This window comes from Sebastes umbrosus, chromosome 12 (genome assembly GCF_015220745.1).
Source record: "Sebastes umbrosus isolate fSebUmb1 chromosome 12, fSebUmb1.pri, whole genome shotgun sequence".
Taxonomy (NCBI): Eukaryota; Metazoa; Chordata; class Actinopteri; order Perciformes; family Sebastidae; genus Sebastes; species Sebastes umbrosus.
Window position 1 is genome coordinate 2,700,255 of NC_051280.1, and position 18,122 is coordinate 2,718,376.

Consider the following 18,122-nt stretch of genomic DNA (forward strand, 5'->3'; position numbering starts at 1 on the left):
CAAGTCTTCTTCAATACAGCATGATGTTCATTTAGTAAATTATGGTCCCATTTAGAGTCAAATAGACCATAAAGCAGGGGTGCTTTAGGGCATGGCTACCTTGCGATTGACAGGTCGCTACCACGACATTGTCCAGTCTGGGAGTTATCCGTGTTTTCGTCTTAGAGCTTTAACCCTTTCACCGTGTGTTTTCACTGCATGAGAGTTAATTATAACATTTTGTCGCCTAAACATGTCTTAGCTCCACCCCTTTCGTGTCACTTCTGGTTGCACAAAACCAACATGGCAACGGCCAAAAACCAAGATGGCAACGGCCAAAATGCCGAACACTGTGTCTACGTCCACTTCTTATATACAGTCTATGGCTGAGATCTGGTGACTGTGAAGGTCATAGCATATGATTCACATAATTTTCATACTCATCAAAACATTCAGTGACCCCCCTCGTGGCCTGTATGGACATCAAAAGCAGGTACGTACAATGGATTTTCCTTTTAACGTTCTCTTCTGTGTGTCAGCGTTTGTCTCTTTGTGTCCCCGTGGACACTAAGAACGTGTGTTAGAGAATTTGCAGAGCATGCACCCTGTAGCTGTGTGGGCCACCGAGTGCGCATGAAGCATACTAGCAGTGACAGAAAGTTAGGTTGCTGTATGTGTGTGTATGTGTGCGTGTGTGTGTTGTGTGTGTGTCGTGTGTGTGTGTGTGTGTGTGTGTGTGTGTGTGTGTGTGTGTGTCGTGTATGTGTGAGGTGCGGACTGTGCCAGTACAGCCTCATGTAGGAGGAAACAGTTCAGCCAACTCCTAAAAAGATGTCCCAAATTATCCCGCCACCGACGCATGTTCCTAACCAATGCCTCTGCTCTATTTTACCGCACTCTGCAGGGATTCACTTTTATCGGCCACGCTATTTCAGACGATGGACGTGAGACAAGTCTTGTTCTGGTGCCGCTCCAGATTGGCTACGGAGGCAGAGCCGATGGATCTTAGCGTGTCTCAAGAAAAGTGTTACTGGTTCTCGTCTAAACCAACGTCTGTTCACTGAGCGCAGATTGTGTCACTTGAGAGTTTGTGGAAGTAAAAGGTTGTCGTTGGAATTATCACCCAGACTGTCTGTTTTACAAAAGCTTCTGAAGGCCTTGTGAACCACAGACTAATCTATCAACCTCCAGGTTCATCTTGACGGAGTATATTTCTGGGGGAGTTTCAGCGAGTTTATGATCCAGTATGTTATTTCTCTGACGACATAAAGCTACTCTATCTTTTAAATATTTTTTGTGTGTTACGGTGTCATTGTTTCCAAACTGGCGGATCATCTAATTTTAGTACAAAAACTCCCCCAAAGTTTCCTCCTTCGTGAATCACGCAAGCAGAAAACATTTCCCGGCTGACAAATATGTATTTTTAAAAACGCTGTAATTAGGGGATCATAATTACAAACCCTGGGTCATGAGGGTGCACGGGGGAAGACATTTTGTCACACGGATGCCAGAGATGTAGCCTGCGTTTTGCTTGTGGACGCCAGCGCTATGGCTCCTTTGTTTGGCTGCCTAACTGCAGACATGTTTCACACAGCACTGGAACGTGTTTGTTCCATTTTGGTCCAGTAATTTAATTATGGGACTGGGAGAAATGGGCAAGCAGCGACAGGCTATCTGACGAGGGAGGAGTGGGGAGGGGGGAGGAGGGTGTCATTCCAACAATAAATTTCAATCAGGAGAGTAGATTTGAATTAAAACTATGGGATAGAAGAGTGTTATTGAAACCGTCCTGTAACCTAAAGGCCACTGGCTTGATTTCCCTAAAGACACTGAACCCCAACAAGCTCAGTTACTGTGAGAGTTACCAAATAAGAGCAAAGCTAAATACACACTGTTGTTTAGAATAGTGTTTTATCTAGAGCTGAAACAATGAGCCGATCAGTTAATCGACAGACAAGTATTCAACACTAATTCTGTCAATTCAATCATCGATTAGTCGTCCGTGTCACTCATAAGGCAAAAGAAGAGGAAATATACCAAACATTAGCTGGTTTCAGCTTCTCAAATATGAAGATTTGCTGCTTTTCTTCTGATTGTGAATTTGGGTTTTGGACTGTTGGCTGTAAAAAATAGCAATTTGAAGATGTCGCCTTCTGCTCTGGAAATTTGTGATGGGCATTTTTCACTATTTTCTAACATTTTATATTTTATACACATTTTATTTATTAAGCAAAAATCAAACTAGTGAAACAAATGTAAACTTTTATTACTAATTCTACACTGTCCAATGTTAAAATCTAGTTTGTGAGCTTTACTTAAACTTACTGAACCTCACACTATAAACAAGGCTTGCAACGAGCCATTACTTTTATTATCGATTAATACAATTAATACTTTTTCGATAATCTGATAGAAAGTTTGGCCTATATCAAAGAAAATGTCAGAAAATAGTAAAAAAACAAATGCCCTACAAAATTGTACTCACTTACAATGATATAAAACAGAGAAATGCAGAAAAATCTTCAAATTTGAGAAGCTGGAAGAAGAGAATGTTTAGCTTTTAGGCGTTTTTGGCTTAAAAATGACCTAAACAATTAATTGATTGTCAAAATTGTTGCAGATTCATTTTCTGTTGATCACTAATCAATTAATCGACTAGTTGTTTCATGTACAGTTGGTTCCTGAGTAACAAATCCCCAGTTGTATCACTCCTCTATACAAAGACATCAGAGGTCAAGGGTCAAATCTGGAACTGATAAGGAGTCAGGATCTTGCTCATGGACACTTCAGCAGAGCAGATGCTGGTTGTCTCATCTCTCTCCGGATTGAAAGCCCGTCTAACCAGCAGAGGTTAACGCACAAGACTTCAGATTCCTGGTAAAACATTATATCCTGTTGCTGTCTCCATTCATAGCCTCGCTGACTGCAGTATCATATTTTGGAGCCGACGTTGCGCCTGGTGGCATCAAACAGTGAAATCAAACTCTTAAATATCATCTCAGGAAATTTTTAAGTGGGGCTGCGGTCTCGCCAAAGGCTTAAGGCCCCCCTCAATGGGCATATTTCGAACATTTGACTCGCTCCCAAAAACAACACTGCTTCCTGCCAAGTCAGAGAGCTACGAGCTACACCCCGTCATCATCCAACATAAACTCACACAACAAATAATGAAAACCGATCGAGCAAAACGGAGGCCCCCTAAGAAAACAGCCAAATGACATATTAAGGTGGATGCAGGGTGGCCGGGCTGTCGAGCGGTCACGGGTTTGAATCCTGTAGCTGTCAGTCTTTATGTGGAAATGACGGCACGCTTACCAAGAAGTGGAATCAGGCATGTGTAGCCAGAGTCAACAGCATAGAAAAAGTGCCTGAACTTGACCAAGAACTGGAAGAAAAAGATCAATTTGGACATCTTATGACCAGAAAACCCTCCTCAGGTTCTTTGTCAGATGCAAGAAGCCTATCTGCTCTTTTACTGGATAAGAACATATCACTAAAATGTTTATTAAACCCTGATTAAACCATAATATTTGACTTTACCACCGCCTTATTCCAGCACATTAATCTATGGAAAAGTAATTTAAGCAGACAATAACACTCTTTTGGTGGTGTTACTACAGGGCCAAGTTAACCACCGGCTTAAACGTTATGACCAAGATTTATTACATTTCATTAAGTACTTAAACAGCATTATTACACTCTTATACTGCTCTCTGGGTTACCTCACTAAATAAGGTCACTGCAGAACGAGGTTTTCCTGAAGAAGTCTTTCCTGAACGTTTGCTTACAACTCTGAGGAAGGTGTATAACAATAATCCGCTGAAAGACACACAATATCCACTATCTGTCCAGAGTGGTTCTAATGTCCTTGTAGTTTATTAGTCCCTCGGTGGTGAAACGTGATCCAATAGTATTGGAGGACCGCATCTGTGAGACGGCGCTGGACAGCCGGCCGTGATTTACACAGGAGCCGTTTATGGAGCTTTTAAAAAAAGACAGAGGAGCCGACATAAAAACGGCTTATTTATGAGAGAGCAACACATGGGCTGTTGTGTGGATGCACACAATCGAGTGTGTGTGTGTCTCTGGGTCAAAGAGACAGGGGTGTGTGTGTGTGTGTGTGTGTGTGTGTGTGTGTGTGTGTGTGTGTGTGTGTGTGTCTGCATGGGTACTTGTTTACAGGTTTTAGTGGAGTAATGCTCAGGGAAGCACCATCAGACGTGCACAGGAATGATTTGTGATGCACGTTTGAGTGTCTGTGTGGAAAATGCATGTTGTGTAAGAACGTTGACCCATTTACACGTCCAGTGCAGAGCCACATATTATTAGCCAGTGATGGTGATGAGAAACAGGGCTGCGTTAAGGCTTACTTTCATTATCCATTCATCTGATAACTGTTTTCTCAATCAATCAATTAATCGTTGGTCTATAAAATGTAAGAAAACAGACATAAATGTCCTTTATAAGTTTCCAGAGCCCACGGTGATATCAACAAATCACTTGTTTTGTGTCTCAAAATCAAAAGATAATGAGTTTACTATCACAGAAGACAAAGAAAGGCGAACAGTATTCACATTTGATAAGCTGGAACCAGTGAATGTTTGGCAAATTTAGCCCCAAAATGACCTGAACGATTAATCAATTACCAAAATTGTTGCCAAATAATTTTCTGGCAATAAATTAATGAACTTCTGGCGTAAATTTAAAAGGTGGATGAACAAGCACAAGACGAAAAAACACAACTGCTTCAGACAAAAAACGTCAGCTCATGTTTGTGTCTTTTCCTCAAATTCACAAAAACCTGACAGCAGCACTTCCAACAAATTTGTAAAAAAAAAAAAAAATGAAATTAGATGCTCGAGGAGGTTCTGTTCCTGCAAACAAACAAAAAAAGCCAGACAAACTCTATTCCTCCTCCAAATACAAACAGGTAAACTCTGCCTCCAAATGAAAAGCAAACACCATTTCTCTCATTCCTGCAATGAGCAAACTGAAACTCCATCAATAAAAAAGCTTTTTTTTTTAAAAGTTTGCTCTCCTCTAAAATTTCCTGGCACAACACCCAGGGCAGACACAAAAAACCATGAGACAAACTCCCTCCTTATCAAGTATGAATTACAAAAACCCATCAACTCTCAAGTCATCTCCAGCATAGCCTCATCTCATCCTCCAGCTCCCTGAGAGCAGATGCATATCACTCCTTGACCAACAGGTGGCAGAGTTTCACACTGTATCCAGGCAGGATTGAGGAGAGAGCAAAGGAGGGTGGGAAAAGATGGAGAGAGAGAGAGAGAGAAAGAGAAAGAGAAAGAGAGAGAGAGTGAGGAGTGAACTCTTACTTGCAGTCTCTGTCCTCCAGATCAAAATGCGGATTGAAGTTGATGAGGATCTTCTGGCCTGGCTCTGGAGCTGTGATCACCCAGACGCACTGCTGGGAGGGCGGGTATGCGCCCGGGTAGCCCGGGGAAGTCAGGTAGTCCGCCATGTGGATCTCTATATTACCCCCACATTTATCTACAACAAGAGAGGGAAGAAAGTTGTTCAGTTAAGTGGAGAGAAATGGACTTCTGATGTTGACACGTATTGAGTGTAAAAGATGAATGTGCATCAGCAGGAGATGGTGGGAGGATAGTCAGACCTCCAGCGGGTGGATCATCATCATAAATACACCAATAAAGCAAAAAATGATGCGCCTCCACACATTGTGACTATAAATCCACACCCTGGGGGATTTCTATATCAGCCTCCAGAAGGTGATAAAACTGCACTATTTTTCTACTATTTTTAGAGAAAGGTGTGGTGTAAAGTAAGGCATCCCTGCCATAAGGTGTGATTGTTACGTCCATGAAGGTGAGTGAGGTGGGCTGGCTGCTGCTGCTTCTCCTGCAAACAGGCAGCGTGATTGCATTTAATTTTCTCAATGAATGATTTATGAAATTGCTTGTAGCTCATATCAAGCCTCAGTGGCAACGCGCGTAAAAGCTAAAAAAAAAAAGCGTCTTTGAGCGGCTTAAGCGCAAACAGACCTTAACGAAATAAATGTGTGATATTTCCATTATAATAAAGGAAATCTTATTCTGTGATATTATATTGTAAGTTCGTAGTGACTATGAGGTACTTTGTGCGTATTTTTGCTTTTGCGGAATATTTAGGTATATTTTTTCGTAATATCCTGGAGTATTTTCATCTATTAGGGGAATTATAGTAAAACAGTATTTGCATGTTGAGCCTCCTGCAGACGTGCTCTCAGAGAGACAGAGAGAGAGAGAGAGAGAGAGAGAGACGAGGCATAACAGGTGAGAGGCAACAATGGTGCAAAATGATGCAAAATGGATCAATGTTCAGCCAGGCTGCTGCCTGTTGTCAAGCCACAACATATTCACACAAACCAGTCAACACCTACCGGTCTGAGTCAACGAGGCAACCGGGATGATTTGGGTGAAAAGGAACAATAGCAATCCAGTACGCATCCTTAGATTGTACAACACAGACATTGTGCAAAAAGAAAATAAACACACGCAGAAAGGGGAGAATAAAACGTCCTGGTTTACGTCCAAAAATGAGATTGTCTCAAAGTAAGAGATGTGCTTGTTGTAGGGTCCCCGGCATCCTGCGAGCTTCAGCACCAGATCCCTGCTGCTTCTGTCAGGGAAGAACTTGACATCTCCTGGAAAAAATAAAATAATAATAATCCAAAAGCAGAAAACAAGAATCAAAAAAGGGGAAAAATCCGTGCGCCAGAAGTGGCAGCTGTGCGCCCCTCGGTTCTTTATCAAACACCAAACAGGATCGATACTTCCAAGAGGAAAAATTAAAAAGAAGAATTCAGTAGTAACCGGTGTTCAGTGGGAACCAACCGCGAGGAACATCTGAGCGCAGCTCTCCAAGATCTTCACTCCTTATTTCAGTTCAGCTCTCTCTCTCTGTGTCTCTCTCTGTGTCTGCTCACTGACTGACCGCCACAGCAGAAATGTCAGGAATATAGGAGGCGAGCAGAGAAAGTAACAGCGGAATTTCCACTCCCCAAATTCCTGCTGCTGTAGACTGACTGCCACTGCGCGCAACAACCAGCAGCAGCAGCGAACAGACCGCTACAAGGAGCTGGAGCACACTGACACCCGGTGAACCGACCGCTACTGGAGACTGGAAGGAGCTGGAGCAGAGTGACACCCGGTGCGCCCTCTGTGCGCTCCCGACTCATGAGAGAGAGAGAGGGAGAAAAAAGAAAACTGCGCACGCAAACTCCCGCTGGCGTGAGAGTGTGGTGGTATAAGGTGGTGTGGGCAGTGTCCACCGAGCAGGCTACATACAGTCTACAGTCTACAGCTGCGCTTTGTCAAAACGAGGAGCGAGAGAGATGTATTGGTTCCTCGCTGGGGTTGATGTACATCTCAGAGTTTTTGTCCCTCTGACCGAATGTGTGTTCATCAGTCTGATTCTGATGATGTAAATGCAGAGAATTGGACAAAATGTTCAGGTCTGGAAGTGCATTTTTTTTTTGTTAAAACATTTCTTTGTTTCGTTTACCAAATAATGCCTAAATTAATTTGCTAAAAATGAAACTGAAATAAAGATTGTTTAACTCTGAGGTTATGTAACTTCACTCTCACTGACTGGGCCTGGTATATTTTAATGATATTGAAAATCCAAAATACATATAAAGTGTCCTGAAAACTGACACATCATTTATTATGTTTTTAAATGACCCGCAATGGATTTTGTCCTCCATCCATTTTTTAACTTGAATAAAGAATCAATAAGCCTTCCTACCATATTGATGTATGTGATAGGAGAGCAGTGGGTTATCTTTAGATCCAGAGGATGATGTTATATTTAGAAAGGCTGAACATGGACAGAGAGGCAACAGCTGACTACAAAGGAAGAAAGATTATCTTGTATTTTTTCTGTTATCAAGTTTTATTCCATTTTGTTAGGTAGGCTGCCTTGCCTATACACTGTATATTGGGGATACATAGCATTTTCTGTACTTAATACATAACATGTTGGATTTTGTATCAAAATCTGCGGGTTCATAACCTCGGAGGAGCAGAGACAATCTGGTTGAGGACAGGTGTCTCAAGTCAAAAGGACACAGATCTGTGAGTTTACAGGCTGTAATTGCAAAGTTTTGAAAGGTGATTTAAAAAAAAAAAAAGAAATACTGTATTGCAATGTTTCTTTCGTCATCTTCCAGAAATTGTTTACTTCAAAGTCCATTTCACATTTTATACTCTCCATTTCGTTCTCTTTGGCGGCACCTAACCGGTAGTTGAAGGTGTCTTTTTGGATTTCCAACACGTTCTCATCCCGAATCGTCAGAGACTGACGCTTTGTCAGACCCCTTGGTGTCAATTTGTCGCACTAAACAAAATGTGCTTAATGATCCCCCGGAGTCACTTTTCGCTCACAGTAAACATGTGCTTAATGTTGTGAATTAAACAAAAACACTTTCTTAGGTTTAAGCAACATAAACCACTTAGTTAGGTTTAGGAAAAAACAACATGTTTTTACAGTGAAAACGGTGACCTGACATTGTGGACACAGAACAGCTGACTGTAAAGTGAAAGTGAAAGGTAACACACAAGACACAAAACAGCGGTCTCCTGGATGAAAGCCTTGTGTTTGTTGGACCTATCGACCTCCCCTCCTGCCCGCCCGTAGGTCTCTTCCCTGATCTGTTGCTGCGGATGGGTTTGCATTGTAATTGTCAATATAAATCCTACTCACTGTACATACAGTATAGAGACATCTTCACATATACATACTCATCCAGTCCATGTACTGTATATCCAGTATTTATTTCTTAGCACTATATGTATTGTTTACAAATTCCAGAACACTTGACTTGTATATAGACATTTTATTTTATTACTGTTCATTGTATTATTTTATTGTTGGTCATTATTGTTCCTAGCTGTTATTGAGAGAGCTGCATAAAACCGGAGTCAAATTCCACGTATGTGTGTACTTAACAAAATAAACCTGATTCTGATTAACAGAAAGCCCGGTGCGCTTACTACCGCCGTGAAAGGGTGCCTTGTGCGGCGGTATTGAACGCCAACAGCCGTGACAAAGCGTTGGTATTTGACGCCCTGGGAATGAGAACTGGCTGGGATCTCACTTCCCAGAGAGCGCCAATTGTGATTTTTCCCAGGAATGTCGCCAGAGACATGTTGTGATATACTGCAAATGTGAGGGCTTTCATCAGTCGGCCATAGGCTCAATCACCAGTTGTGACCTCATGTTGTCAGGCTATTAAATAGGCGTTATCAGTCACTATAAGCCCCATAGATGTGGGTCAATAGGGGCCTACTACACCCACTAGTAGGTTTTATCATCTATTCACATGGTAGATAACCAAAAGAAGGTATAAAAAAACACAACAGTGACCTCTAGCGACTATAGTAATTATGACAGGAAGCAGAAGCGGAAATCAGGTGCTGTAGTATAGATAGCGTGAAACTCCATATGGGCTGGAGGTCGGGACAATAGATGGGGCACAAAAACAGGGTTTTAACCAAGGAGACCGCAGTTTGCATCCAATGTGTATTTGTCTTTGTGTTAACCCAAAACACGATGTTTTCCCCTAAACTTAACAGTTTTTTTTGCCTAAACCTAAAGAAGTTGCAGTTTTGTTGGTAGAACATGTTGCTTTTAAGTTTCACATTCACTTTTACAACGTAGAAGGTGTAGTGGCCTGATAACAGTCGAATCGGGTGCATAGTGACTTATTACATTTCTCAGGCATGTGGGATACACTGGTGGAGTTTGGACTCGTGACCTCAGTGTTTCTGTGGTAAACAGCAGCAGACTGTATCTCCCATGGTGGAACTGTTATTAAATTAAGAGCTTGCTTGTTCAGCACCTTTCCTGGCTAAATAAAGATAAAAATGTGATTATCAGACACTTATAAGAGCTGCTAATGACTCACCGCACTGTTAATTCATTATAACCGCACGCTTTAAGAAAAACTGTTGTTGTGTTCTCAGCAAACAGGAGCTGTTTAGTCACCCATGAATGTCAGCGTTCGCTTCCTCACTGAGGATCTGCAGTTTAATCACTTCAGCAGTTGTTCAGATTAAGGAGGAGATTTAAACAAGAGAATAACAATAGTGATAAATGTATTTCAAATTAGGCCAAACACGAGTTGATTATACTAAAATGTCCTGGCAGAAAAATGCATTGCTGTCCAATGAAAATCACACACCTCCAAATGTGGTGTATTTTTAATTTTAGAGATAAACTGAAGGTTCAAGTGTTTATTTATGGGCCGAGAAAATACTCTCCTTAAAACAAACATTTAAAAACTCATTGGATTATCTGAAAATTGCAGACCTATTTTTATTAACTAATGAAAGCTGACATATATATAGTTTTATAGTACAGGGGACAACAGAGGGGAACAGAGTGTCAATCTGTGGTACTTGTGACACAGCAAAACTTTACAGAAACACACACACGTACCCAATACTTTATATACACACACAAGTGCACGAGTGCACAAAGCATACATGAACCAAGAAGACTAGTTTCCATGACATGTATACCCAACTGCAAAAACAAGCCTAAGTAGCCTAGTTATAATGATCATCAGGGTGAATTCATTTGGGTGTCAAAGGGACTGTTTGTAACTTCTTACACGTATAAAATCATTGCCGGTCGGTGTCCCATGCGTGCTCGCGTGTTGCTACGCTGTTCAGACTCAGACTCCAACACAAACTACAGTGAAGCACCAAAACCTCTTGGTTGTATCTAGTGAAGCCCGTCTGTTAAACAGTGTTGTCCGCGGTCGGAGGACGCGGGAGAGACCGTAGCTTTGGTCTCCAGGACCGGAGTCTCTGCTGTACTCTGCTCCTCTGCCTGCCTTCACTCACCACACCGCGCTCATTCTCACTCGCTCCACTTCTCACGTGCATGTGCGCATACTACATACTGCAGAAGAGTTAGTTTAGCTCTGAGAATATCTAGTGAATGTACAGTGGACGTTTGTGCAGAAATAAATCCAGACCAACAGAGGTTTCCTGTGTCATTTCCTGCTGCTGAGTGAAGTGACGGGGTTCCGGAGCGAGTAACGTTATCGTCTCCGACCAAAAACGCCGGTGTCTCCTCTGTTCCTTCTGACCGCGGTCGGGAGCTGAAGCAGAAAAACACAGTATCAGCATTGATTCATGGAGAGACCTTCGTCTGGTCAGCTAACATTACTGCCAAGCAGGCGAAATATAAAGTGATATTGTGCTTTTATCTGACGTGTGTCTCCTCACTGTTTTGAGCGATGCTCGTTCATGTCTATTTAGAGCGAGTACAAGCGTGAGCAACAGGACGCTGACTTCATTGACTTAACGGCCATAGGTGTCCGCTGTTAACAAGCAATTTCTGATTCTTACATAGAGCCCCTTTAACCATCTAGCGAGAGTTTTTTAAATTAGGGGGGTACCATAGACATAGACACGACCGTAGAAAAGGAGCTTTTTGGTGCTTTCAACACAACTTACTTTTACAGGAATGCAGTCACTATAAAATTACATTCTCAACTAGCAAAATGATTACAAACGTAGTATGAAATATGAAGAATGCAAAACCAAAATAAAGAATCCATGAAAACAGCAGCAGCAGGAGCAGTTTCTAACCGACAGGCCAGCAGCTCGTCTATAAAAGTTAATACCACTGGAATTTCAGACAGACATCAACAAGAACCCACTGAAACTCCGACAATATACAGAGTTACTAATCTGTTGACTCCTTTGTGAGAATTTCTAGCACCTATGGCTAAAGACTGAAGCCGTAAGATTTTGTAACATATTGGAAAATTCATTTAATACGGTTCCTGCAGTTATTATGTAGATTTGACCTACATGTGTCTGCTTGAACATAATCACGGGAAGAAAAGGATCTAAAAATAAGTCCTGTCATGCTTGAAAGAAAGACAAATACGATGTGTGTGAGAATATGAATGTGAACAGAGAGAATGATGGAGAGAGAGTGAGCGGAGGGAGTGATTGAGTGACATAAAAACAAAGTACGAGATCAGCAAATGAGCAACAGAAGAGTGGGTCTGGCAGAGAGCGAGGAGACACACAGCTCACTTCTCAGAAACAGTTTGTTTTACAATCCAAAGATCACAGCAGACTTTAATGTTTCCAGTCAGCGTTTCAAACATGATTCTCATTGAGATTCCAGATTTGGTCTTACTGCACTTGCATGTGTCGGAGCGGAGTGAATAAAATAGATCTTTGGCAGTACAACACACTCGCAGCATTGCCAAGCATGACTGAAATAGCATCAGCGGCGAAGTACATGTTAGTGACGCAAACTCTAAAGCGAGAACAGAAACTTGTTTGTGTTATGATAACACATCTGAGCTTTTTTGAAGACGGATGACAACACTTTCCTTTTGTATCGACGCCGCTGATTGCTGATATTTTGCTCAAATATTCAACTTGATATTTTTCCCATTTTCATGCAAAGTGCTTTCACGTATTCAGAGCCATTAATCCTGATTTAATAAAAGGCCAATAACCAAACCAATAAATCACTTTAATGCTTTGCCATGTTCATTAATTACAGGGAGTGTGTTTGTGTTGAGACGAATTTGAGCGTGTGAGTGAGTATTAGAGGACGAGGAGTGAGATATGGAGTGTGGTATGTATTGAGTGGGCTTTTAAAACCGCAGCCGTATGTTCGTGTGGCAATGGAAATATACGTATGTTAACCAAAAAACCTGTGAACTGGTGTTTTTCTTGAAACAGCAACTTTCTTAGTGTTCCAGAAGTAAAAGTCCTGTTCATTTTCTCATAGATGATATTAGGTGACCATCAGTTGGAGTCCTTCCAATGCTTGGACGGGTATAAAACTCCCCTGGCTGAATCATCAGTACAAAGGGCGAGAAACTGTGTTAGAAAATATCCTGTTCTTTGAAAAACACAACAAAGGCAGAAGCCTGTGTATATAAAATACGAGGAGAGAAGTCAACTGTGATGCCAAATGAGCAGTTCAGAAAATGATATGTAATCAATTAGGGTCAAATCCTAAAATACAATTACTGTTTGCATACGGTGACCAGACGTCCTGGTTTGTCCGGGACTGTCCCAGTTTCAAACTGGGCGTCCTGGTCCCGACAAAATATCTGCAAAAACACTCAAATGACCCCGGTTTTCAACAGTCGCTACCAAATAGTCCCGGTTGTCACTATAATTAAAGATAATAATGATATTATTATACTTGTTTTCAGCGTTCACCAAGACATTTATCATGTTCTGTCCCACTCATTGTGACCAAATATAAAAGCGTAAAATTCAAAACTGATTTGTCTGTATGTGTGTCAATCATCAATGTGTCGTTGTCAAGACTGTTGCTGTTTTATGACTTTTAACGTCTCTTCTGACAGAAACGTGTCAGTACGTTTAACGTCCTGATGAAAATGCCTATGGTGGCATGCATAAGCGTATACATGTGCATGTGCATCAATTTTGTGGTACACTTAAGGGTTCCCGGTTTGTTGGTTTGAAAAATATGGTCACCATGTTTTAGCTACATTTAATAAAAGCTAAAGATTGGAGGATCATGGTTATCATCGTATTAGATCCATCTGCCATACCATCATGACGGGGAAAAAAACATTGACATAATTAAACTATGACCATAACATAAACCTACAGAACTGTGAAGTTATTCAGGAACCCTGTTTCTATGTAGAGCAACATTTGGAATACAGTCAAATAAAATGGGAATTTACAGCTTAACTGCTTCCAATGAACAGTAGCTTGTAGCTTTGTTAGCTCAACCTGATCTCACGGTAAAGCGGTTATATACTGTTATATCCTGGTTGAAAGTCCTGTGCTTGTTGGAACCCATCCATCTCCCATCTCCAGCCCACCATGAGGAGCCCTTTCTCACTTTTATTCTACGTCACTAGCTCGGAGCGTAGCATATTCATTGCGGATGCGCTTACATTGCATCAGTACAGAATTACATGAAATGACACGCCAAAGCAAGAACCGTGTCGTTATTACACGCAAAATGATTTACAAATTGACGTGTCATTCACACCGCCATTTGCTGGTCTGTGTTAGCTACAGTTTTCAAAGTTAGATTTCCTAATACTTCCAGTGCTAACGGTAGGTAAAACATCAAACCTGTTGAGTTACAGAAACTAGTGGCAGAGATGCTACCAGGACAGAGGGGGGGGTCTTAGGCTTGTGTGCAGCTCCCAAAAAGGGTTGACATATATTAACAATACTAACTGCCTTTACATTGTACTGCCTGGCACAAACATGTGCAGCTGTACATGAAACACTTACAGTTTAATGTCTACGTTACACGCTGGAGCAGAAGCACCCACACACGGGCATCTAAATGGCTATGGAATGATGGAGGAGGGCCGGTATTTCTATAATGACACAGCCATATCTCAGTAATTACAGGAGCCACTGACAGTGATCCATTAGCCTGCTGTGCTGGGCTGAGAGCAACGGGCAGCTACATGCTGGCTAACACTGGGCCTCAAAGCTACACACTACTGTGTTTATATGTATCCTGTTATTATGCACTTACACATGTATTTAGGACATATATTCTTTACATGCTACATTCACAAACTGCTTGCATATGTTTAAGGCTACACATATATAAAGCAGTACTTCGAACTCAATCCACTGCTGTTATTTCGGATTCTGTTCTGCTTCCTTGCTGTGTGATGAACCCATTAATACAGCTCGTTCATACTCCATCTTTCTAAGCTTGTAGTTTTATAACATGTAGCATAGTGCCGCATGATGCACCTTTTCTTTACAGTTTTGTTATAGTAACACCGTCATATTCCACCTAGGACCGTCAAAGTTAACACGATAACACCTTAAAACGCAAATTCTTTGAATTACTTTAACGCATTAACACAACTTACTAGGTTGTAGAGCGGCTGAGTTTTAAAGCTAGAGTGACAATGCTGGTATCATATGAAATTAGAAAACATAAGGAATCTATTGGTACCACCAACCATGTCATAATAGCTTGTCGCAAAGGAGGCTAAATAATGCTCCAAACTTATGTTACTATTTGCGTGGAAAAACTGGCATGTCCATTTTCAAGAGGTCCCTTGACCTCTGACCTCAAAATATGTGAATGTAAAATGGGTTCATATGGGTACCCACGAGTCTCCCCTTTACAGACATGCCCACTTTATAATAATCACATGCAGTTTGGTAAAAGTCATAGTCAAGTCAGCACACTGACACACTGACAGCTGTTGTTGCCTGTTTTGGCTGCAGTTTGCCTAGTTATGATTTGAGCATATTGTTTTATGCTAAATGCAGTACCTGTGAGGGTTTCTGGACACATCTGTCCATTGTTTTGTGTGAATTGATTTCCAATAATAAATATGGTACATGCATTTGCATAAAGCAGCATATTTGCCCACTCCCATGTTGATAAGAGTATTAAATACTTGACAAATCTCCCTTTAAGGTACATTTTGAATAGATAAAAAACGTGTGATTAATCACAATTAAATATTTGAATCGATTGACAGGCCCTAGTTTAAGCGTTACTTAGTATGATTGACACCCACAAAGTTATTGCACCATCATTTGTAACTCCTTATTCTTCAACATGTAACTTCTTTTTTTTATTTTCTATGATATACACAATGTATATAATTATTTTGCATTCTTGGCACAAAATTTCCTTCAGGATGAATCATCGACTGTATATAAAGATGGACGACATGACAGCTCCCTAAAAGTGAAGCCAAAACATCTGGATCACCCCCTGGTGGCTGCTGCAGTATAGCTCATAAGTTCCGCCCCCTCCATGTTAGCGAATGGGACACGGGCCAAAATAAAAAGTCAAAGTACACGTCAAATATATTTTTCCCAAAGATGGTTTCTGTCATTTAGGTAGTTCTTATCACACTGATGTATGTTCAAATGTTAATGTTAATGTTGACAGCTGTAATTGACAGCTGCTCTGAGTGGAAGTAGTCGCGGAGCCGGAAACTTTGGAATTATACGAGAGAGGAGATGTAATTTTCCATAAACTGTTACGAGTCTGTGTAATAGAACATGTGTCAATTGATCATAAATGCAGCTGTGCTCGGCTCGTGATTGGCTCAGTCGGGTGCCTGGGCGGGACCTCGATACCGCGGCTTCCGGCCGCCCCGATCACTAGTGCGCAGACTCTGGCTCCAAATGACGTCAAAATCTCAAGATGCAGCTCCCGTATCCGGATATATTGACTTCACTTCTGTACAGTGGGAGGAAGTGGAGATGCGTCGTTCATCTTATATACAGTCTATGGATGAATACATTTCTATCTATTTATCTAAAAAAAGCATGTCTGTAAGAGCACATTATGTGCTTTCTATTGCTATATGTCTACAACACATGCAATGACACATGGAGGTGTATGCATGTGTGAATGCATACAAAATCACATAAAGATCACGTTATCACAAAATCATGCAGGATTGTGCATAGGTACAGATGCATATCACGGTCTCAGCCCCTCTCCACTCAGAGCTCCCCTTCATAAAATAATTCAGCCAAACTGGAAACACTTTCATAAACTAAAACACATTTGTTAACACCCCGTTATTCCTCACACACATGTACGTAGACGGATGCACAGATACAAACACACATACAAAAATACACACATTCTGAAAAGATATTTCAACACAACACGAGGTCATGGCACCGCCGCCGATAAGATCTCACCGCTTGGCACTGTTCCAGACTGCTTGCTCTGGTTAACACTCTGGGACCTTGACCAAGCTTTTGTGCTTTCACACACACACACAGACACAGACACACACACGCACACACACGCACACACACACACACACAACACACACACACACACACACACACACGCACACACACACACACAGACACACGCACACACGCACGCACACGCAGACACACACTCACACACACTCACACACACGCACACGCACAGGCACAGGCACAGGCACACACACACACACACACACACATACGCTCACTCTGGAGTGGCCTTGCCAGTTACACCTCCCATAGGACCGAATGTTGAGGCTCTGGATTGAGGAGTGAAATGGACGACGCCGGCCAAAAACGACCTTGTTTGAGGACTCGGATCATGATAATTACTGTCATTACCAGTGAGGCGATTTGAAAAAGGAAGACGTAAACCATTGTCCAGCTGTAGTGGTAAATTAAAGCTAGCTCATCTCAGCTACTGCATCATGGTCTTGGCCAATAGCTTTTCTTATTGCTGGATATAACAATAAGCTATAGGTCATGAGTATTCTTATGAAACCACATATTGCCCAATACACAGGGAAGCTGTGATACACTTACAAATTTAAAGATTACTGGACCGATAGCTCCTTCAGATAGGTCACTGATCACTCATCCACAAGTGCATATACACTTAAAACAATATTTTTGTACTTGTACATAAAGAACCAGGAGAACTTTCGAAAAACGAGGCTTCTTACTGAAATATTGTAGTGACGGCTCATAGTTTCCATAGTTGTCTTTTTGCGCTGTGTTCGTGTTTTATTTAACCATTAGTGAGGTGGCTGTTATATTTTTTGACAGGTAGCTCATAATAAGTTTCACTAGTGAATGCTAGGCATATAACTGCGAGCGTCAATACTTGTGCTGAAAGTGTCAGTAATCAAGTTAATATTTTCATTTACATCCAGGACAACTGACCCGGTGTTCTCGGCTCATTTTATCTAAACTAATCAGCCGTTCATGTTGCGGCGCTCTCAATGTGAGTGACAGGAAAAAATAGGACCAAGGTGTCAGACAGAAGTTCAGACAAAAGTCGCACCGCGCTGTGCAGCGCCGTGTTGCACGCGGCCAGTTAGGACACTCCAATAAAAAACAATGTAATCAAGCCCAAGAACATGTCGTAGTTGTTTCCTAAATGCAAAACTATCACTGTTTTGTGCTTTATTTTGCATTGCAGTGTTAAGTCCTTATATTACCAAACTGTATGACTTAATTTTACTTATAGACTAGCTGTTATTTCAGTTTAGTTTTTTTTGTCAGGAGAGGGGGCACAGTGACCTTTTTGGACGGGCCTGGACCCCCAAGGCCCGCCCCTAACGCCGACGCTGGCCTTCGCTGCCTGACATTGTCGGTGCTCGGGCCCTAAAAATG

At 41.6% G+C, this 18,122-nt stretch overlaps 1 protein-coding gene across 2 annotated transcripts in view; it reads right to left on the reverse strand.

The window, feature by feature from the left end:
• Positions 1-7,183, reverse strand: part of LOC119497929 (neuropilin-1a-like) — a 106,833-nt gene extending 99,650 nt beyond the window's left edge. Inside the window, exons 1-2 of one of the 2 annotated variants that reach the window (XM_037786368.1) lie at positions 6,383-7,183; positions 5,319-5,493 (exon numbers count right to left, since the gene is read on the reverse strand). In XM_037786368.1, the coding sequence (XP_037642296.1) occupies positions 5,319-5,493; positions 6,383-6,473 (266 nt within the window). In that variant the 5' untranslated portion in view covers positions 6,474-7,183. The remainder of the gene's footprint in view (positions 1-5,318; positions 5,494-6,382) is intronic. The other variant, XM_037786369.1, reaches the window with a different exon arrangement.
• Positions 7,184-18,122: the final 10,939 nt, after the last annotated feature.